Raw genomic sequence first — 23174 nt, forward strand, 5'->3', positions numbered from 1 at the left:
ATCGCTCTATTACTTTCAAATGTCAAATTAGTCATAGTATCCTGTGCATTCAAAATCCAATCTTCTATGAGCTGCAAATAAAGCATTAAACAAAGATTACTTAGCTATTACTGGAAAAAAAATTACAATATATCAGACACCTCAGAAGGAATAATGCGCAGTATCAGTTCAAATGAAGATATTTTCTAGCGTAAGTAGTAAATAAAGCATCTGATGAACACATTTGCAATCAAAATTAATTCAGACACATGATGTGAAATCATAACATTAATAATGGCTTTGAGCAGACTTCAAAGCGAATCACATGAAAATATGTGAATTTATTTTCAAGCTCAGTAACGTGCAAGGGTAATTACCTAACATAGCACCATTAGCCAACTAGACAGCTCATTTAGTATGAATGTCATATCAAGTATCGAATAACTCTATGTCCATCAAAATTTAGGTTCATTTCTAATTATGAATCATGTTTTACTAACACAACTTACCATGATTAGTCTGATCACAGTAGTGATAGTTTGTTCTGCCTTTTCTATCTTTAGGGGTTATGTTTGGTAGGGGTATAAGAAAAGTAATGAATAGAGTATACTAGCAACGGTGGAATTAGTAATGCTTCGATTAGTTATTGAAGTATTAAAAATAACGTGCATTGCACTATTAATAAAAATACCCTCTACACTATGGAAAGGATTCGGGAAAAATTTTGAAAGGGCAATTTTGTCTTTGTACAAGCCTATTCATGTATTAAAAAATTATGGTATTGCTAATGTCATTAATTATGTATAAGAAGAGTATTGAATGGGGAGTAGAACTAATACAGGTATTAGTTATACATAGGTTGAAAACCACTACTCCCTCTGGTCCATATTAATTGATTTTTAGCCTTTTTTGTAATTCATAATATTTGATTTTTTTATATATCAAGAACAAGAAGGAATTAACTTCTTTTTTCCAAAGTTGTCCTTGGAATAAAAAGTCTTGGAATATATGCCATATTCCCAATGAACAAATTAAAGAGATAGTAAAGGCTAATTTGGTGGATTTTATTGCTAATTAATGTTATAAAGTGAATTCCTTAATATGTGAGAAAACATCCAAGAAATCTAAAAAATCAATTAAAGTGGACCGGAGGAGTACCAAACAAGGAATTAATAATATCAAAACTAATACATGTATTATTTTCCTTAATATATCCTGCCAAACAACCCCTATCGTAATCAAACTTGAAATAGCAGTGTGCTGCCCTTAGACAAATCACAATGATGTTACTGATCTGTTCTGCCTTCACTCTTTGAGAAGGCAGTTTATATCATGCCCTGTAAATTGTAATGTTGATTATCCAAATTTTAAGTTACGATTTCAGTTAATGCCTTGCTATGAATAATCTAAAAAAGTATTCTTCACTTCATCAAATTAGGAAATAAGAGTGATCTAGATTGCAGTTGAGGAATGGTCACCTTTATCAGCCATTTAAACCATTGTATCTTCTCTTATATATGACACCTTACGACATAAAACAACCAAAACATTTGTCCAACCCTACTGCATTATAGCATGAAGAGAACAATTCTCCAAAAAAAAAATCACAAGAGGCAAGAAAGAAAGTGAGCAGAATTGCTCTGACAATACAAATATAACCTATTGTCTCAACAAAAGCTGGCACCAGTGATATCCCAAACCCAATATCTATTTGGAGAGGCTCCTAATTACTATTTCTTTCCCATCCAATTCAAAAGCAACCATAGATGGCCTTATCAAAGAACTTCGTCTCCATATATACTGATCACCCTGGCTAGTTTTAATAGGCACCAGCCTTTGGATAAGATGCCAGGGGATTAAATATCCTTTACTATGCAAATAAAGGGGACTGAGTTCACTGTTCGTTTGAAATCCCTTTATGCTTCATCGCCCGAACAATCTCAACAATATTCACAAGCACTACAAGGTGCAATGATCATGAATCTTTCATAATATTACATCGGTAGAATTTGATTATGATGAGCAAAAGACCAAGAGGATATTTCACTCTTACCACTATCAGTACATAGCATGCAAATTCACAATGAGAAAATTAACAGTACGAGCAGAGAAATGTTTGGAACATCATAATAGCTTGTTCTTTTTTCAACAGTATAACTCACATGCGAAAATCACATGAATACAACTGATTATTCTACTACTTTTCACTTCTAACTGGTAAAGTCATTCTCCTACTTTGGAGGGAGAACCTCTTAAAATCTCTTGGTAATACAATAATCTTTTATCACAGCACATTCTTAGTACTGGTTCTTATTAATAATTATAAATACCTTACCTTCTGGGGAAAAAAGACGTCAAATACTGTCTTGGTGCTACTTGGTCATGATTATAATTACGCCTCTATAAATAACAAAAGTGTGAAGAAACACCAAAACAAAACGGGCAAGCTACTATAGAATCAAAATAACTGAAACTGAAAACTCATCAGTTTGCCACCAAGAATTTACATTGCTTTAAACAACAACAACAACAACAACCCAGTAGAATCCCACTAGTGGGGTTTGGGGAGGGTAGAGTGTACGCAGACCTTACCTCTACCCTGGAGGGATAGAGAGGCTGTTTCCGGGATTTCCATTGCTTTAAAATAGAGTTCAAATGGATAAGAAGCTTTCCCGTAAGGGAATAGCTCAACTTACTTGACAAAACTAAAGTTCTCAGTCCATAAAGTGATGAGTAAATTTTTATAAGCAGAACAAGAAAAAGGTATGACACATAATCGAAACTAGCACATTCAAGATTCAACATTTACAGACATCAACTGATGCAAAGACAATATTAGGTAAAGCTCAGGTATAGAAGACAAGAATTAGTAAAGTTAAAAGGTAGCTATCGATAAAACATTGCTGACATACAATTACCAAGGAGGATTAGAGCCCTCTCTTACAGATGGTGACCTGGAATCTGCACTACCTTCTCTTCCTAACCTTGACAAACTCCTACCAGTTTTGGGAGTACACAATCCAGGACTTGCACCACGGTAACTTGCTCGAAGAGACTCATCTAAAGTGTGAGAAGACTTGGCGATTGCCTTTCGCATAAACTTCTGTGCAGCAGGTGAAAGAGTGCGTGCACTTGGACTAGCACTCCCTCCTCTAACTGGTGAAGGTAATGGTGGTTTCTGAAACTTCTTTGACCTCTCCCTCAACTTACGAGCAGCCTCACGAGATAAAGAATGAGCCTTCATATCTCTAGAGGGTGGCATTGGTATCTTATATTGAGGGCCTTCACCTCTTCCGCCAATATCAATGGGTGTGTCCTCCTGCTCCAGCCTTAGAGGCGTTCCTTCAATTTCTCCCCATGTTATAAACGGAGATTCATCCGCACCAGGCGCGGGCGAAGGAGTCTTAACAAAACTATATCCATTCTCAGCCTTCTTTCCCGACTCAACAAAGAACTGATTTGGGGTCTTCCGCAGATCTTCCAAATCATACCTCTTCAACTTGTCCTCACCTCTATCATGAAAATAAACAGGAGTCGCCCCATGAACGGGTGTATAAAGCACAGCCACTGTCTCGTCCTCTTTAGGCTGAGACTCCATCATTTTACCATGAAACCTCGTATTCACCTTACTAATCTCTTTCGTCAATCCCTTGAGCCTCTCAGCTCTTTCCTCTTCGGTCAAGGCTACCTCCCCATTATCAGCCGGATGATACATCAGCAAATTCTTAGCACAATATTTCCACCCTTCCAATGTAGCCACTGGCTGATCCGACGTCCCATATCCATCAGTAACTACCTTGGCCCTCTTAGAATCCTCAATCAACATAACATCCTCCCCTTTTTCACCTTCCAACAAATACCCATATTTCTCCTTCCTTTTTCTGTTAACTTTCTCAATTATCTTCGAAAAACTCTCATTGTCCTCGCTCGTATACCTCCTAAAAAACTCATCTAACGTCAATGACACGTCCACATCCACCTCACCATCACCCTCAGCATTATCACTAGCACTAGACAAATTATTACCCTTAACTACACTAGGGGTAGGGGTTTTATAAGGATCATCAAAGGGGGTAGTGGAATTTCGAAAGAAAGTTGAACCGGGGGTTCGAAATTTACCTCCAGTGTTGGATCCAACAGCTTTACCTCCCCTTCGCTCGATGATTTTTAACTGAGCATCTCGGATTTGAACCGGGTCGCCTGTGCGAACCGCTTCTAGCCAATCGAGCCGATCACGAAGCTTTGGGATATCCGGGAAGAAATCGCGCTCGATTATTTTCTCTATTGCAGCCACGTAGGTGTCTTCGTCTAGTACTTTGTTACGGTGTTTGTTGATTGGTACTGTTGAAGATGAATTGTTGTTGGTGGTGGTGATAAGGGTTGAATTAGGGTTTTGCTCGGCGACAGACGGTGAAGGAGACGGTGTTGAAAGGTGGCGGGGGGAGTGGCCCGGCGATAACAACATGGTTGGGAGGGAAAATTAGAGATTTGGGAAGAGATTGAGGGAATTTTTGAGTTTTTTTTCTTTTTCTGGAAACTACGACGAGAGGAAAGGTGAGGATAAATTGAGATTTGGGAATAATAGTGGACAATATGGCGGCGGCAATGGATTTGTGAAGGGAATAACCAGCTTGTCCTCTAATTATTTTGAGCGCGTTCTCCTTGTCCCCACTAAAAGTTTATTTTGCCAAAAACCAATTATTTTTGACTAAGGGTGTGTTTGGTAGGAAGGAAAATATTTTTCAATTTTTCCATGGCTTAAATGTTTTGGAAAATATTTTATTCGTGAACTCATTTTCCTCCAATGTTTTTCTTATCAAGAGAAAGTAAAATATTTTCCAAAACTATTTCTCAACCTTTCCCACCCTCACCAACCCACCACACCCCCTCTCCAAAAAAAGGTTTTTTTTTTCTTTTCCAAATTCCAGTTTTTTCATTACCACGCACCCTATTATCCCTCCACCCCCATCCCCACCCCAAAAAAAAAATATTTACCTTAGTTTATTTTTTACAATTTTAAATTTTTGTTTTTTCCTTTTTCTGCACCACCCTCCCCCCCCCCACCCCACCCCACCCACAAAAAAATTACTTTTTTTTGTAATTTAAATTTCTGTTTTTTTTTTCGTTTTACTGCCCCCTCCCCCTAGCCCCGCCCCTCCCTCCCGAACCCCCCCCCCCTCCCCCGAAAAAAATTATTTTTTAAATATATTTTTCAGTTTTAATTTTTTTATTTATCGATTTAAAGGCTCAAAATTTTACAAGTTCCAAATTATGAGTTCGAATGTTTATGTGTTTGGAAGTTTACGGGTTCGAAATTCCGCAGTTTTGAAAGTTTAGTAGTTCGAAAGTTTATGAAATTTGTGGGTCCGGAAGGTTGTTGGTTTGAAAATTTATGATTTCATGTTTATTATATCTAAATTATTTATGAATACTCTTGAGAAGTCATTTTCCTTAATTTGCGTACCAAACACCGAAAAATGAATAAGATTATTACTTGTTTTTCAAGAAAATATTTTTCACGGATAATATTTTTCTGTATACCAAACACACCCTAAGTGTGGAGTTTCAATTTATGGTCTTAAATATAATGCAAAATACATAAGTTACCCCCTAAATTATGGACTAAATCTCTGATACATATTTTTTACGGACGAAAATCATATTACATACTCAACCTTATACATTACTTTTTCCTTGACCAGTTTTTCAGAATATGTGTAATATCACGCACCTATCAAATAATGATATGTGTCATAATTTTTTATTAAAAAATAAAATAATTAAAATTACAACTATACCCCTCATCTTCTCCATCTAAAGTTCTAAACCACCATGATTGTCGTCCATCTTCTCTCTTCACCATAAAACACCATAGCCTCTTCTCCCACCTTTTACTTAATGATAAAGCCACCATTAACTAATCAAATCACCAGACACACCCAAAAATCCATCTTTTCCATTGAAATTGAACCCGAAATTTTGAGCCCATATCCAACTCATTTTTCATTTTTCTTCTGTAAAAGTTCAACCACCATTAACCGTCATTACCGTGTTTCAATTTCTGTTTTGTGCCATTCCGACTCCCACAATTAAAACAACGAATTTGTAATAATAAGGAGGAAAATATATTTCTTAGAAAAGAATACTAACAACTTTACAATTCAGTTATTTAAGCTTGCACCACTAGAGTAGTTCCGGCACTTTGAGTTGTTACCATCTATTTCGGGTACAGAGGCGATGAGGGGTGCTAACCCGGCCACCCAACCCAGCAGGTCAGGGGCGGGCCGGCCATAGGTTCGAATCCTGTCACCTTTCTTGTGGATCATCCTGTGGTTACCGGATGATGGGAATAACAAAGCAGAAATTTGGAAATGAGCACGAAATGTCAATATATGAATTGTTTCATTATTCATTACAAAAGCTTGAGTTAAGCTTTAATGGTTGGAAATTTTATTCGAAAAATTGGACTTCGCCACGGCAAAATCTCAAGCAAAGATTCTCCACAAAAAAAAAATCTATGCAAAAGCTTGAGGCAAGCTTTAATGGCTGGGGGAGAGCTATAAAAAGTTTTAATTACTGAATCTAATCACAATTTCACACCAAAAGATTAGAAAAAAAATAAAAACTAATCAACGAGAAGAGAAATGAGAAATCATGGTGGGTTTTATTTGAGAAAAAGGAGATTGTGTGGTGGAGAGAAGTGGGTCTAAGTGTCAAGGTCTCAGGGAGAAGCCATGCCAGAAATTTTTAATCAAGGAAGAAGATGAATTAATTTAAAAATCTTAAAAACTAACAAAAATTGACATCTAAGACAAAAATTCTTTGTTCACGCGACTCATTTGTTGGAAAAAACACTAGCCGTCCACATGGGCAAAATAGTGTGTATTAGATACACTTTGAAAAGGTTGAGTATGTAATGTGATTTTCGTTCACAAATAGTATGTAACATGAATTTGTCCATAATTTAAGGGGTGACATGTGTATTTTACCTAAATATAATGTAGTAACATTTTTTGTGATTTTAAAATGTTGAGATGCAACCATGGAAGCTTCTAGATTGAAAGAGAAGAGAAGAACGGAGAAGAAGAAGAGAAATTTTGTTTTTCCACTACTCTGTTATGAGCTGTACATTCATATTTATATAGACTATCTTCTACTGGCTAACAACTAATTACATAATTAACTTTAATTATGACTAACTAACTACCTAACTAATCCACGTCATCATTCCTCTTAACACTCTCCCCCCCCCCCCCAAGCGGTGTAGTGAGTGTCACACCTCCTTTTTACCTACATCCCCCGAGGGGGTATATAAGGGAGGTTTTTCCAACTTAAAGTGACAATCGAAACGGGATTATTTTATTAAAAATTCAGAGTCGCCACTTGGGATAATTTATGGTGTTTCAAGTCACCGGTTCAAATCCCGAATCGAGGAAAAGATTGACTCTGTTTAACAGTCCGCGAACCAGAAATCCGGGTAAGGAATTCTGTTAACCCGGGAGAAGGTGTTAGGCATTTCCGAATTCCGTGGTTCTAGCACGGTCGCTCAACTGTTATATTTGGCCTATTATCTGATTTTAATATATGTTTTAGCCTATGGTGCCATTTTAACTTATTAGCCACTTTAATTATTTCTAAGAAAATTGCAACGTCGTTTAAAATACGTCTCGAACCACGTCACATAAATGCACTCGCGGCTCTCGATATATTTTATTTAACGTTGTTGAGATTTGGATTTGGGTCACATAAATGTGCACTCGAGTTTAAAGAAATTAATTATTAAAATAACGCACCTAAAGCAACTACGCGTTTGCAACTTTGCGAGGGCCACAGAAAATTCGCTAAATGGCGCACCTCGATTTTCAAGGGTTTAAAATTAATTAAGCGAGGGACATGGGTTATAATTTTATTTGTGGCACACCTCAAAATTATTAAAGGAAAAACATTCAACTAAGTCAACTACGGCTATTCATATTAAAGCTAATTTGAAAGCAAGTATCACAACCATGCCATGGGAACCATACCCGTAAGTGTGATGAATTAATTATGTGCCTAAAGCAAACCATGAAATTTACGAATTATTAAATTCTATATCCATTAATTTACAAGGGATCAAAACTTACCAATTACATAGGGCCCTATATCATCTCCTTAACTATAATATATGATCTTGCCAACTAACTTTAATGGCAGAAACAGACTTTTCAATCCCACAAGCACAAAGAAGAATTCAATTGTTCTGTTCTACATGCCGAAACAAAAATTCACCAAATACCCTTCTATGCGTAAGTGGATGTCAGCCTTGTTCATATCAGAGATGAGCGAGTACTACAAGTATTCTAATATTTCATGAGTAATCTACAAAACATTGACAACAGCTGAATAGGAGTCAACCATATGAATATGTAAATCTGCTAATTCAACTCATACAAACGGGCAAGTCGCGACAGTATGAATCCACATAAACCACATCTAAAAGGAAACAAGATAATATGACAAATAATGAAAACAAACAGCTACTTAAAACTTCAGATGTGATTCAGCAGTTAAACAAACAAACATCACAAATGAAAGGGGGAAATATTAGTGTCACGTGAGTTGTAAAACTGGAGCAAAGGAGATCGAACAAAACAATTCATACACCCACGGCACAAGATCGGGAAATCGGAAGATGAGTAAAGTTAGAGTATGACCTTTTAATAGAAACTTTCTTTGCTTTAAGCATGAAGAGACTCCATTGATGGAAAACTGGCCAGAAAACTTAAGCTAAATGTACAGGGATCTCGAACTAAAAAATCGGAGCTCGAATGACGGCGATGAACTCAACTCGATCGGAACAGATTATCACCGCAACTGACCTCGACCATGGCAATCTTCACGACTAACCTTAATGGATTTTGGGAGTGTTTTCTCGGCAGAATGGAGGTGAGGAGACTGGCTGCTGCTGTGTATGTTCAAGAGTGAAAAGGCAGCAGCAACTTCAATGGTTTTCCGGGGTTGTCTTAGTTCAGGGCGTGTAGGAGAAAGGTAAGGGTGTGTTAAGAAGAAGCTATTTAAATGACTCTTCTTCTTTGAAGATGGAGCTCCGTCGATGGGGTGTGTGTGAAGAAGATGATGCGGGGGGGGTCTCTTTCAAAAGCGGCGCAACTTTTGCAGCTTTTCGTTCCTTGCGCAGCTTTTTTCAGCTTTTTTGTCATCCTCCCTTTTTATTTTTTTAAGCATTAATTTATATGTAGAGTCTAGGTTTAGGTGTATTTTTGTGTATTTTGCCCATTAGTCCCTAGGTCTTTTGTGTTAAGTCCTTAGAGTCTTCTTTATTTGTTTTTTTTTTCAAAGAAGAGTCTAGAAGGGTCCTTAGGCTTAATGAACTAATCCGAATTGGGCCAAGAACTGGGCTCTAAAACTCTTAAAATTGTGATTCAACACCTTAATTGACTCCCTTTAAAATAAGATAAAAATACTACACAATCCAAAGCTAATCCTAATTAATTAAACTAAACATGAAACTATTTTTGTGTTTTCGAAATTATATAAAGATAAAAATAAGGTACCATTTTTATATATATATTTTTTAAAATTATGAAAAATACATAAACTAAAATATTTTTGTGATTTTCATTTTTCTTGTAATAAAATAAAGTAATGAGTAAAAATTAGTTGAAATAGCTATATTAGGCCTAAATTAAATATTTACATGATAAAATATAAAAAATCTTGGGGAGGGTAAAAAATCACATGTCTACAACTGCCCCTCTTTGACTGGAAATGCATATATTTTCAAGCAAAGAACAACTAGACAGGTTTTTTGACCCGGCCCTTATTTGGAGAGACTAAAACTAAGAGAGAGAGGAATGTGACCGAGCCCTGGTATCTGAGCTGCCTACATATCCTTGGCTATAAAGGAATCAGGCCACGTGTAGTTCAGAGGTGAGTGAGATGACGGAGTATGCCGAGGTGGAGATCCGGTCGAGGTGTCGTTCCATCGAGGTTTCGGTCCGCGGTCCCGTTATTACATCAAAATCAAAAGGAATGAAAAAGACTAACTAAGCCTGTCAACTACGAGTTACAAGATTCCTATCTATAAGTCTTCTGACGCTTGATCTTGAGTCTTGAGTGGTTCTTCATGCAGACTTTGGATTTGAACCTTGACGCTTGCTAGTTGCAGGTGCTAGCTCGTTCTTCTTCAACTTTTCAGATCAAAACCGGGCATGCAGTGCTTGTGACCTCAACCATGTCTTGAGAAGCTTATATCTTTCATCAACTTCTGCATTTAGATTAACTTCTTGCCTTTCTCTTTTTCTTTATTGTGACTAACTTCTGTTGATCACCTCGGACTGTTGACTCGCATTCTTGCCGCGAGCTTCTTTTGTTGCTGCCTTGAATTGTAATCTGAGATGCTTTCCCTTTTCTTCAGGTGGATGCCTGATTGCCAAAACTTGAACTGTATTCCCGTGCTCTCCAGGTGGGCGCCTGACTGCTGAACTTGAATTGTATTCTCGTGCTCTCCAGGTAGGCACCTGACTGCTAAACTTGAATTGTATTCCCGTGCTCTTCAGGCGGGCTCCTGATTGCTGAACTTGAAATGTATTCTCATTTTCTCCAGGCGGGCTCCTAACTGCTAAACTTGAATGTATTCCCATGCTCTTCAGGCGGGCTCCTGACTGCTGAACTTGAATGGTATTCCCTACTCTCCAGGGGGGCTCCTGACTTCAACAAAATAGACAAAAACAAAGAAAATTTTCTGCCCCTATTTGGGTATCTGGGCACACATGTAAGTGTAAAACGGATCACATTACCAAATATCAGTAAGAACTTGAAAGCTAAAGCTTGAATTGTACTCCCTTGTTCTCTAGGCGGGCTCCTGATTGCTGACTTGAAATATATTCCCTGCTCTTCAGGCGGGCTCCTGACTGCTGACTTGAAATGTATTCTCTACTCTCCAAGCGGGCTCCTGATTGCTAAACTTGAATGTATTCCCTGCTCTCTAGGCGGGCTCCTGACTGCTGACTTGAAATGTATTTCCTGCTCTCCAGGCGGGCTCCTGATTGCTAGACTTGAATTGCTTCTCCCTATTCTCCAAGTGGGTACTTGATTTCAACAAAAAATAGACAAAACAAAGAAATGTTCTGCCCCAGTTTGGTAACTGGGAACACATGTGAGTGTTAAACTGAATCATATTACCAAATATTACTAAGAATTTGAAAGCTAGGTCCCATTATCCAGGGGGGCCCTGACAACTCTTAACTAAACGACAATTTTAAATCTAAGCTATATCTTTTAAAGGTGTGACTTTTGCTAAATCTTGTTATCTAAGAGGGCCTTTAAACTACTCTCCATTATCCAGGAGGGTCCTGAAAATCAAAAGTCAAGTTTTATCTTAAGAGTGACAACTTTTATGGCTGAATTATACTACCCTACAGCAAAATTTACGCTAAATATTGCTATCTAATCGAAATTTTAAAGCTAAGTCCCATTATCCATCTCGAACATGCAAACTTCTAAGACAACTTATATTCCTTTGGGATGCATTTATGCTAGATTATGTTATTTCTGAACATTTAAACTAGGTCCCATTTTCCAGGAGGGTCCTGAAAATTTGCGGTCAAACTTGTCTGGTGCTTGCTTTTCCTTGCGGAGGGTTTCTCCGAAACAAACAAAATTTTCTGCCCCTGTTTCAATCAAAGAAAAATATTGTCAGTTTAAAATGTGGTGGTTGGTTTGTGGCCTTGACTTTGAGGGCGATTGCTCCTTCACTTCCCATGATAACGGATTTTCGCTCGAGGACCTTGCTTGCTTATGGACTAACCACTTTCTTTGTCATCCTTATCACTGAAAATACCCCTTCATCGTTCAGACCCAATTCCCTTTATTTGTTGCATTGCTCATAAACTGACATATACCATCCTACTTGTTTCACCGAAAATACCTTTGATCCGTCCACCTAACACCCTCCATATGTTGCATCGTGCTCCTGTGTTGACATGAATTCCAAAGCACATCAATTGCCATCCACTTAGTGCGCATGTTGTTCCTTCCTAACTTAAATCACTGGCCTTGGTCTTGAAGTCTATTGTTCCCTCACTTGTCACGATAACTTTGATTTCTGCTTGGAATACCTTGCTTGTCACTGGTTAAACACTTTCTTTGTTAATCTCATCACAGAGAATACCTTTGACCCGTTCACCCAACATCCTCTATCTGTTGCACTGTTCATGAATTGAAATATACCAAACCTTTGTATTTCTCATGGACTCCAAAGCATGTTGATTGCTACCAACTCAGTGCAATTGTTGTCCTTTCCTAACTTATGCCACTTTGATGTGCTGGCCAGATCCCATTTTGTGCAATTGGAAAGCTGGTGGCAAATTTTGAAGTCATTTCTCACTTGTTCTAACCGCACAGACTCAGGAAGAGGAAGTGAACAAGACAAAAAGAACAGAGTGAAGGACAATAGAAAAGATGATTCCTAACGAGAAAACTACAAAGTAGAAACCTATCAGTTGTGGATACCAACTCTAATGACCATGACATGCACCTGTGGCCTATTCTGTCAAATAAGTCTGATGTTCAACTCTTGTTGTACCTCTAAACTGTGAAACTGGGCTTCAATGCTCCGATTATCCAATCTGATCCACAATCCTTATTCGACTTGTAGTGCCCGAAGGGTTTTCACCATCAAGCCTCTCTCATTTTGTTCTTTTTCTCTCAACTTACTGTCGCCTTACGGTGCCCACGAGGGTTTCACCAATAAGACTCTCTCATATTTTATTTTTCTCAGCTTTCCATCGCCTTTCGGTGCCCGTGAGGGTTTTCACCAATAAGACTCTCTCATTTTCATTATTTTTCTGCTTGGACCAGAGTGTTGCCCCTGATATGGCACACCTCTCCTTGCTTGACTTGGCATCTCTCGAAGACTGATCGGAAGGTCTTTCTTTGGACCGTAACGTGGGCTTTTGGATAGGGTTAAAAAGAAAGGATATCAAAGGCTCAAAACAATTCACGTGGGTTCAAAATTACAACTTTCGGAATCAGATTTCTTACAACAACCACAACTTCTGCCCCAGTTTCTTGCTTGGGGACTTTTGGATTTTTATTTTGATGAGACCGAACCGTGAGGCTGCCTACGTATCCTTAAAAGTAATTAGGTCGAACGTAGTTCATGACATAGGAATTACTTTGTTGTTGTGATTTTCTCTTTTCTCTTTCTTTTCTTTCTCTTTTTGCTTTATTTTTCTCTTTTTGTTGTTTTTCTTATTTTTTTCTTTTTTTTCGATTTTCATTTTTCTTCTCTCCCTTTTCGTTCTTTTCTTTTCTCCCTTTCCTTTACTTATCTTTCACGCTTGTGTTTCTGATCTTTGCTACTGATTCTGAAAGAGGGGTATGAAAGAAAATAAACAAGGCTCAAAAGGGTAACGAAGGATAAGGTGTTTAGATAGCAGAACAAAATGTCTTCGTCATTCCAATCTTCAAAACATGCCAAGTACAAACAACACAATTAAGCAAACCAAGGAAAATATTCGTAACATCTTTTGATTGCGCCAGCCTTGATGACCATATCCACACATTCGCCTTCTACATCTGCTGAATACAAAGCACCCTTGGACAATACTCTCACACTCCTTACCACGAACGGCCCCTGTTGATTTGGCAAACTTGCCTTTAGCTTCCACCCGATGCGGCATGATCCATTTCAATAGGGTTTCTTTATGTTCTACTTGCCCCAGTTTCACATGGTTCGGGCTTCAAGTGATCTCAAAATGCCTTTACTTATTTCCCTCAAATGTCTCTATCATCTTCAAAATTGTTCCATTGCTTCATAACTAAACTGACTTTAAGACCAGGCCTAGAATTTTGCATGCATGTTATGTCACTAGAACCAACATTAGACAAAAGACAAAATGAAAGGATAGAAAAGAACTAAACAAAGAAAATGAATGTAAATAGCAAAAGACAGGACATTGCATTAGACAGACGGTGAAACGGTTCGAATAACAAAACAAGTAAAACAAACTGGGATACAACCCTGGAACAAACCTAGACAGCACTAAATGAGATACTACGACTAAAGGAACTAGACAAAATAAAAGGATAGAAGGGTTTGAGTCACAAGATAATATCCGGATTACAACCCTGAAATAACCCGAACAATAGAAATGACAACAAACTAAGCCACCAAAGATCCTCCCTGGCTAACCAAGAAAAGAGCGTCTTTCTAGTCCTCCAACTCATTATCTTAGCCACTGACTTCTGCATCAACAATACTAGGAACTTCACAAGTCTTCATCACATTGTTCTTAACAAATTGCTTTTAGGTTCCTTTTGCTGGCTCGTTCTTAAGATCAACCCATGATAGTGTTGAAAGCTTAGTAGCATGTGGACCTCCGAGGCTCCCAGAAGAATTCTCACATTCCTTTTCAAAATAAACCATACCCACCATATGCGTCTCATTATGCACAGGCGATGGACTTTGGCTAGTGTCTGCTGTATCTGGATTTTGCACAACAATGTCGCCTGCACCAATAAGCTTCTGAATCGCATTCTTCAGATTCCAACACTTCTCTATGTCATGCCCCGGGGCATTTGAGCAATAGGCGCACCTTTGAGAAAAATCAAACTTCTTTGGAAGAGGGTTGAACATTTTTATTTGGGTCGGCTTCAACATGTTCAATTTCCTTAGCCTCTGGAACATACTGGCATATGACACTCCCAATGGAGTGAATGTTTTCTTCTTCTATAACCTCTCGTTTTTAAAGGCTTGACTAGGCCGGAAACCTGATCCAGGGGGTTTTCGGTAGGCTCGTCGGGGTGGATAGGCATTTTGTGGAGCTGGGTACTAGGAAAGTGATGTACTATTTTGGGAGTTCCGTGGAGAGAAGTGGCATTGGGGAGGATCATCTGGTGCACAAGGATATCCACGGGGACGATGTCGAGGCTGGAAGTGTTGATCGGGAAAGCCCATCGGATCATCTTTTCTGTTTCTCTTTCTTCCACCCAAGCTCACTGGGGTGTTCTGAATGTCTTTCGAACAACTCATGATTTTGCCTGACTTGATTCCCTCTTCCATTAGCTCCCCTATTTTTAACACATCTTTGAAAGGCTTTCCCAAGGCCGGGATCAAATGACTGAAGTAGGTGGGCCCATGGGCTTGTAGGAAAAGCTCAACCATTTCTTCTTCGCCAATCGGGGTATTGACTCGAGCCGCTTGCTCTCTCCACCTGAGCCCAAACTCCCTAAATCTTTCCTCTGGCTTATTTTCCATTTTAGATAGGGAGGAGCGGTCTGGGGTAGCACCTGATCTGTTTTGAAAGCATCGAACAAAATCTTGAGCCATGTCACTCAATGTAGGCCACTTACCAACATCTTGACGATTATGCCATTCCAAAGCTGCCCCAGTCAGGCTCTCACTGAAATACGCCATCAACAAATCATCTCTCTCGCCAACACTTCTCATTTTACTGCAATAATCTCTCAAATGGGCTACCGGATCTCCAACCCCATCATACAAGGTAAATTTTGGTACTTTAAACCCCGCAGGCAGACGAATGTCGGGGGACATAGACAATTCTTTGTAAGATATGCTACCCTGGTCTCCCATTCCTTGCTTGTTCTTTAAAGACTGTTCTATGCCTTTCAGCCTCCTAGGTATCCCATCTCGCCCTTTTCTTCCTGTGAACTTTTCATTTTCAACATGAGGCTCGTCTCGCGAGCCTTGCTTGTATGAGTTGGGAACCTTATGGGTAACCTCTGAGGGGTAATATTGGGCATCATGAGCTTTGAATGAGTATTCATTGTCGGGGATAGTGGATGTGACAGGAGGAAAATTTTAGGAAGAGGTAATTGGAGGATGAGTGATGGAGCTACTATTGGGAAAACTGTGATAAACGGGTAGATCTGGAGAGTATGGAGAATCATCTGGCATTGTGTTCGGAGCTTGGGTAAGGACGACATATAAGAGGCTAGGTGGTGGCGGGGGTGGTACCTTCCCAGTCATCCAGGCCTGATACATGTCCGCCATGTGTTGTCTCAACATCTTTACCTCTTCAACCAACCCATTGTCCTTTTTAACCAACTGCTTTCGGGCCCCAGTATCAACCAACTCAGTTTTGTTGTTGACCGCCATTGCCTTTTGACTTTATGTTGTAGAGAGGAGTTACTACTTCAAGAACCACAAACCAACCAACCTTCTTTTATGAAGATAACAGAATGAAGTCATCACGTTAGCGTTAGGGCATTTAACATAATATAATATCACATTGCGTGCAATGCACCTAGTCGCAATATGAAGGTTATTTGGCATCATCCCAATTTGTTCATTTCAACCTCTCTTTTCTTTGTTTTTCTAGCACTTCTTAGCTTGCTCATTTTCCTTCCCATTTTTCTTTCTGATTATCTCTCTTTTTCTTCCTTCTCATTTCTCACATCTCATGACTTCACCCCTTTTTTCTTTTTTTTTTTCTTTTTTCCTTTCCTTTTAATAAATAAAAAAATGATTTGATCGAACCCTATGTAGGTTGTCTATGTATCATGACGCCGCATGAATCAGATCTTTGCGTAGTTCGGGAAAATCGGGAATAAAGTAAACAAACTAACGTTCTCATTTCATTTTTTTCTACCTTAATGACTACTCTGATGAGCAAACAGAAATAAAAGAAGCAAAAGGATAATGTTGATTGAGCGAGAAATACAAATGGTACTGGGTGTGAAACAATTAGGGTTGATGCAGAGCAAAAGTTTCTTGAGACCGAATCAAGAGGATCGAGCAAAAGCCAAGCTGCTCAAGACTCAAGGCCACAAACCGACCACCATTTTCAAAACTAACAAATTTTTCTTTGTATGAAACAGGAACAAAGCAGTGCAAAGAAAAAAAAATTCTAGAAGAGAAAGATATTTTTTGATTCCTTTTTTTTAGGAAGAAAATCTAAAGAGTGAACCACAGAAAAATATTTAGAATTTTCATTTGATATTCTGATGCAAGGTTTCGAAACAAGCAATGAAAATGATAAAACAAAATATTTTTGGATTTCAATTTTGATTGCCTAAAGAAGAATTTCTAATGATAAACAAAGGGTAAAGTATGTTTCTTTTTCTATGTACAATATCCTAAAGTTCTAATGAAAATAAAAAGAATTATTTTTTTCATTTTTCACTAATTTCCCCAAGAAACACCTCAAAAGAAAATCTTTTTGGATTTTGGAATTAATACCTTAAAGAAGGATTTTAAAGAAGTACTAAAAGAAAATTCTCTTTTTTTTTTTGAATTTTTGTCCTAATATAGTAGAGGAAATATAAAAACAATTCATTTTAAGTCCTAGATATTAATTGCCTAAAGGAAAAACAATCTCAAAAAGACTAAGTACTACTATACAGGACTAGAAAATAAAACAAAAACAATTGACTCAAAAACATAAAATGGCTCCTCGAGCAGCTCCTGAGTGCAGTGATCCTAGGGTATCTGTCATGCTCAAACTCCAGTAAGTAGATCCACACCTGTATGAGAAAACTTAAACTAGCACTATGTGAGACAATAACATTCCCTAAGACACATGCAAGACATGATTGAGGCTATTTTTGCAAAATAACTTATTTGGCCAAAAGGTGGCTAGAAGTGCAAAATTTGGCTATGACCCCGCAAAGCCAAGAACCTAAGATTTACTAGGAAGACCGGACTCTATGTGGGTTGCCTACGTATCACGTCCCGAAAGACGAGAATCAGGTATGCGTAGTTCCGGCAAATTGGATACGGGCTAGAATTAAAAAAACAAATAATTTTAGAGAAAACATTTTTTTGTCTTTTTTTTTGAAGAATGATGAAACATGCAAAATCTTTTTTTTTTCCCCTTTTTTTTGATTTTTTGATTTTTGAAAAATGATGAAAAAGTACAAAAAATTTTGAATTTTTCGAGCTCTTTTTTTTCTTAACAAAATATAACAGAATTAGGCTTTACTTGCTTTATTTTCACACTTCACCCTCTCTTTTTCTTTTTTTCTTTCTTCTTTCTTTTTTCATTATTTTTTTTCCATTTCTTCATTTACCCTCAGCTATCATTGGTCCGCCAAATGACCCTTTTACCCTTGAATAAATGCGACATGTAGCACATAAGATGCATCAGGATGGTCTTTTATTTTCTGAGGTATACCTGTCCTAGACGGACTCAACCCCTGTGTTGAGTCCCCAAAGTCAAAATGCACATGATGCAAGCAAGCGCTCCTACTAGGGATCCGACATGAGGTCTTGTTATACTAGGTTTAAAACCTAGGTTTATTTGTTCTAGACCTGGCTTACCCGAGCGGACAACTCGAGCCGAAGGGGGGCTGCGTACCGTACCGGGAATACAGATCATCCGACTTTGCAACTTGTCCGAACCTCATTCTATTTAGGACATGACACTAATAGAAAGAAGTCACGACCAGCGTGCACTCCTCGGGAGAGAGAAGAGAGGGTTTCGTAGCAGTTTATATATACAGTTAAGATAATATCAAAGCGGTAAAAAGCAACATTTAGCACATTAGGCCCAAACATGTAATAAAATCAGATAGCAAATAAAGCCAAATATAACAATTCATCTAAGCTCGAATTCTGAACCCTGAACCAGAGATTCTAGGTTCGATCCCCAGCAGAGTCGCCAGAGCTGTCACATCTCCTTTTTACCTACATCTCCTGAGGGGGGTATATAAGGGAGTTATTTTCAACTTAAAGTGACAATCGAAACGGGATTATTTTATTAAAAATTCAGAGTCGCCACTTAGGATAATTTATGGTGTCCCAAGTCACCGGTTCAAATCCCGAATCGAGGAAAAGATTGACTCTATTTAATTGTCCGCGAACCAGAAATCCAGGTAAGGAATTCTGTTAACCCGGGAGAAGGTGTTAGGCATTCCCGAATTCCGTGGTTCTAGCATGGCCGCTCAACTGTTATATTTGGCCTATTATCTGATTTTAATACATGTTTTAGCCTATGATGCCATTTTAACTTATTAGCCACTTTAATTATTTCTAAGGAAAATTGCAACGTTATTTAAAATACGTCTCGAACCACGTCACATAAATGCACCCGCGGCTCTCGACATATTTTATCTAACGTTGTTGAGATTTGAATTTGCGTCACATAAATGCGCACCCGAGTTTAAAGAAATTAATTATTAAAATAATGCGCCTAAAGCAACTACGCGTTTGCAACTTTGCGAGGGCCACAAAAAATTCGCTAAATGGCGCGCCTTGATTTCCAAGGGTTTAAAATTAATTAAGCGAGGGTCATGGGTTATCTAATTTTATTTGTGGCACACCTCAAATTTATTAAAGGAAAAATATTCAACTAAATGAACTACGAATATTCATATTAAACCTAATTTAAAAGCAAGTATCACAACCACGCCATGGGAACCATACCCGTAAGTGTGATGAATTAATTATGTGCCTAAAGCAAACCATGAAATTTACGAATTATTAAATTCTATATCCATTAATTTACAAGGGATCAAAACTTACCAATTACATAGGGCCCTATATCATCTCCTTAACTATAATATATGATCTTGCCAACTAACTTTAATGGCAGAAACAGACTTTTCAATCCCACAAGCACAAAGAAGAATTCAATTGTTCTGTTCTACATGCCGAAACAAAAATTCACCAAATACCCTTCTATGCGTAAGTGGATGTCAGCCTTGTTCATATCAGAGATGAGCGAGTACTACAAGTATTCTAATATTTCATGAGTAATCTACAAAACATTGACAGCAGCCGAATAGGAGTCAACCAAATGATATGTAAATCTGATAATTCAACTCATACAAACGGGCAAGTCGCGACAGTATGAATCCACATAAACCACATCTAAAAGGAAACAAGATAATATGAAAAATAATGGAAACAAACAGCTACTTAAAACTTCAGATGTGATTCAGCAGTTAAACAAATAAACATCACAAATGAAGGGGGCAAAATATTAGTGTCACATGAGTTGTAAAACTAGAGCAAAGGAGATCGAACAAAACAATTCACACACCCATGGCACAAAATCGGGAAATCGGAAGATGAGTAAAGTTAGAGTATGACCTTTTAATAGCAACTTTCTTTGCTTTAAGCATGAAGAAACTCCATTGATGGAAAACTGGCCAGAAAACTTAAGCTAAATGTACAGGGATCTCGAACTAAATAGCCGAAGCTCGAATAACGGCGATGAACTCAACTCGATCGGAACAGATTATCACCGCAACTGACCTCGACCATGGCAATCTTCACGACTAACCTTAGTGGCTTTTCGGAGTGTTTTCTCGGCAGAATGGAGGTGAGGAGACCGGCTGCTACTGTGTGTGTTAAAGAGTGAAAAGGCAGCAACAACTTCAATGGTTTTCCGGGGTTGTCTTAGTTCAGGGCGTGTAGGAGAAAGGTGAGGGTGTGTTAAGAAAAAGCTATTGAAATGGCTCTTCTTCTCTGAAGATGGAGCTCCGTCGGTGGGGGTGTGTGAAGAAGATGATGTGTGTGGGGGGGTCTCTTTCAAAAGCTGCGCATCTTTTGCAGCTTTCTGTTCCTTGCGCAACTTTTTTGTTGTCCTCCCATTTGATTTTTTAAGCATTAATTTATAGGTAGAGTCTAGGTTTAGGTGTATTTTTGTGTATTTTGCTCATTAGTCCCTAGGTCTTTTGTGTTAAGTCCTTAGAGTCTTCTTTATTTGTTTTTTTTTCCAAAGAAGAGTCTAGAAGGGTCCCTAGGCTTAATGGACTAATCCGAATTGGGCCAAGAACTGGGCTCTAAAAATCTTAAAATTGTGATCCAACACCTTAATTGACTCCCTTTAAAATAAGATAAAAAATACTACACAATCCAAAGCTAATCCTAATTAATTAAACTAAACATTAAACTATGTTTGTGTTTTCGAAATTATATAAAGATAAAAATAAGGTACATTTTATATTTTTTTAAAACAAATTATGTAAAATACATAAATTAAAATATTTTTGTGATTTTCATTCTTCTTGTAATAAAATAAAGTAAAGGAGTAAAAATTAGTTGAAATAGCTATATTAGGCCTAAATTAAATATTTACATGCTAAAATATAAAAAATCTTGGGGAGGGTCAAAAATCACATGTCTACAGTGAGAAAAGATTGAACACTCCCAGCTTGGACAATAAGAAATCATGTTGTGGTTTTACCAAGTCCTTTTGTGAGAATGTCAGCTAGCTGCAGACTTGATGGAACATGAACTGTTTGAATGAGACCCTCCCGTACCTTCTCTCTGATGAAGTGACAATCAATCTTTATGTGCTTAGTGTGTTCATGATATATGGGATTTGCTGCAATTTGAATTGCTGCCTTGCTGTCACAGAATAGTTTTACTGGCACTTCAACATCAAAGTTTAGTTCCTTGAACAATCTTACTAACCAAACTATCTCTGCCACTGCATTTGTCATGCTTTTATATTGTGCCTCTGATGAGCTCCTTCAAATGGTGTTCTGCTTCTTTGATTTCCAAGAGATCAAAGAATCTCCCAGCTTGACTACAAAACCACTGACTGACTTCCTTGTCATTGGACAAGTTGCCCAATCTGCATCACAATGCACTGTGAGTTGTGATGAGGCATCTGCTAATAATAGTATTCCCAGCCCTGGTGCATTCTTTGGGTACCTTACCACCCTTAGAGCTCCTTCTATATGGGATTTCTTTGGCTTGTGCATGAATTGACTCAGATTCTGCACTACATAAGCTATGCCTGGTCTGGTCATTGTAAGATATAGCAACTTTCTTACCAGCTAATGATAACTAGTAGGATGTCACGCCCCAAAACCAAGGAGCGCGACCGGCGCTCAATCGAGTGAACCCAACTGAGCAAGCCTTATCAACCACTATCTACCCAACTCAATAAGAAAAAGGAAGTCATGTTTACCTTTATTTAAACTAGGAGAGGTAGTACATTCCACATCCTAGTTTATTTCATATCACAACATTAAAACATGGTTGACTTCTAAGGTTCCATACAAGTTATATTGTAGAAGAAAGCAAGGGTACAAGGTTACAATATGGTCCATTGACCTATCCAATACCCATACATAACCCACACAAACGTCTACGGAGCCTGTAAGGATACGAAAGACATGACAGCAATGCCGGCAACAAGGCCCCGCCTATACCTCAAAAGTAAAAGTCCAAAACTTGAAGATGTGAAATATAGCCCCTCGAAGGAGAAGGGGTCTCACCAAAATCTTTAGAACAAAGATGCTCCGCTACACACGATCGGCACTATCCGCTATAGAGCCACCTACATTCATAAAAAAATATAGCGCCCCCGGCAAAAGGGACGTTAGTACCATGGAATAGTACTAGTATGTATAACTAAACACCATTTTACCAGAAAGAACTATCAAGCAATTACGAGTAAGCCACGTGAGTAAATCAAATATGCAATTCATGCAATCCTTCATATAATTTCCAAAACTCAATTTGGGGCATCTCTTTCATATGTTCATCACTGTTCTCAATGCCACCGCTATCTTAAGCAGAGTCCGATCACGACCCGACCGGCTAGGTCACCTCATTGGAGGCATATATCTCAATCAATATTTCATTTCCCTTATCCGAAATTCAATATCAGCACATTACCACCATGTGTGCGGCATGGTGTCCGATCTCGACCCGATCGGCTAGGTCGCCTTATCTAGGCATTATCCCTTTCTCATTAGTCATCACGTCAGAACCTTTATTTCACATATATCATATCAATCCTGGGGCACTCAGGGCCACCATTATCACCTCGTTTTCCATTTTCAATATTCATCTTACAAGTTGTGATCATAGACATATACATAAATTCAAGTTGCAATCACAGGTAAGTGAGCACATAGCTAGCATGAATAATTCTCTGTTTCGAACTTGGCTTGCAGCCTAAGCATTTCAATGCATAATTGTATTCTTCATACTTCTCTAATTATCAAGAATGGTACATTACTCACATTGAGGCACAACCTTCACGTATATGTGTAGATAATTGAAAATCAATTAATGCGTAATAACAATCAATATACTAACCAATTCAGCTCTTACCACACTTTCGTAAATGCCAACGGAGCTCAATTTCTAATAAAAGGGGGTTTTAGCCATACATACCTTTTTTAAGCTTTCCTTAAGTTACTACAACGTTCCGGAAATTCTAGCAATCCCAATCTACTTTGAGACATAACAAAATTGAACATAAATT

General features: G+C 38.2%; 1 protein-coding gene across 1 annotated transcript; it reads right to left on the minus strand.

The window, feature by feature from the left end:
* Positions 1 to 2745: 2745 nt before the first annotated feature.
* LOC107817685 (uncharacterized) lies at positions 2746 to 4623 on the minus strand. Its single transcript, XM_016643549.2, has one exon. The coding sequence runs from the start codon at positions 4442 to 4444 to the stop codon at positions 2894 to 2896; it is 1551 nt and encodes a 516-aa protein (XP_016499035.1). The 5' UTR covers positions 4445 to 4623; the 3' UTR covers positions 2746 to 2893.
* Positions 4624 to 23174: the final 18551 nt, after the last annotated feature.

The sequence above is a fragment of the Nicotiana tabacum genome, chromosome 10 (genome assembly GCF_000715075.1).
Source record: "Nicotiana tabacum cultivar K326 chromosome 10, ASM71507v2, whole genome shotgun sequence".
In the NCBI taxonomy this organism is placed as follows: Eukaryota; Viridiplantae; Streptophyta; class Magnoliopsida; order Solanales; family Solanaceae; genus Nicotiana; species Nicotiana tabacum.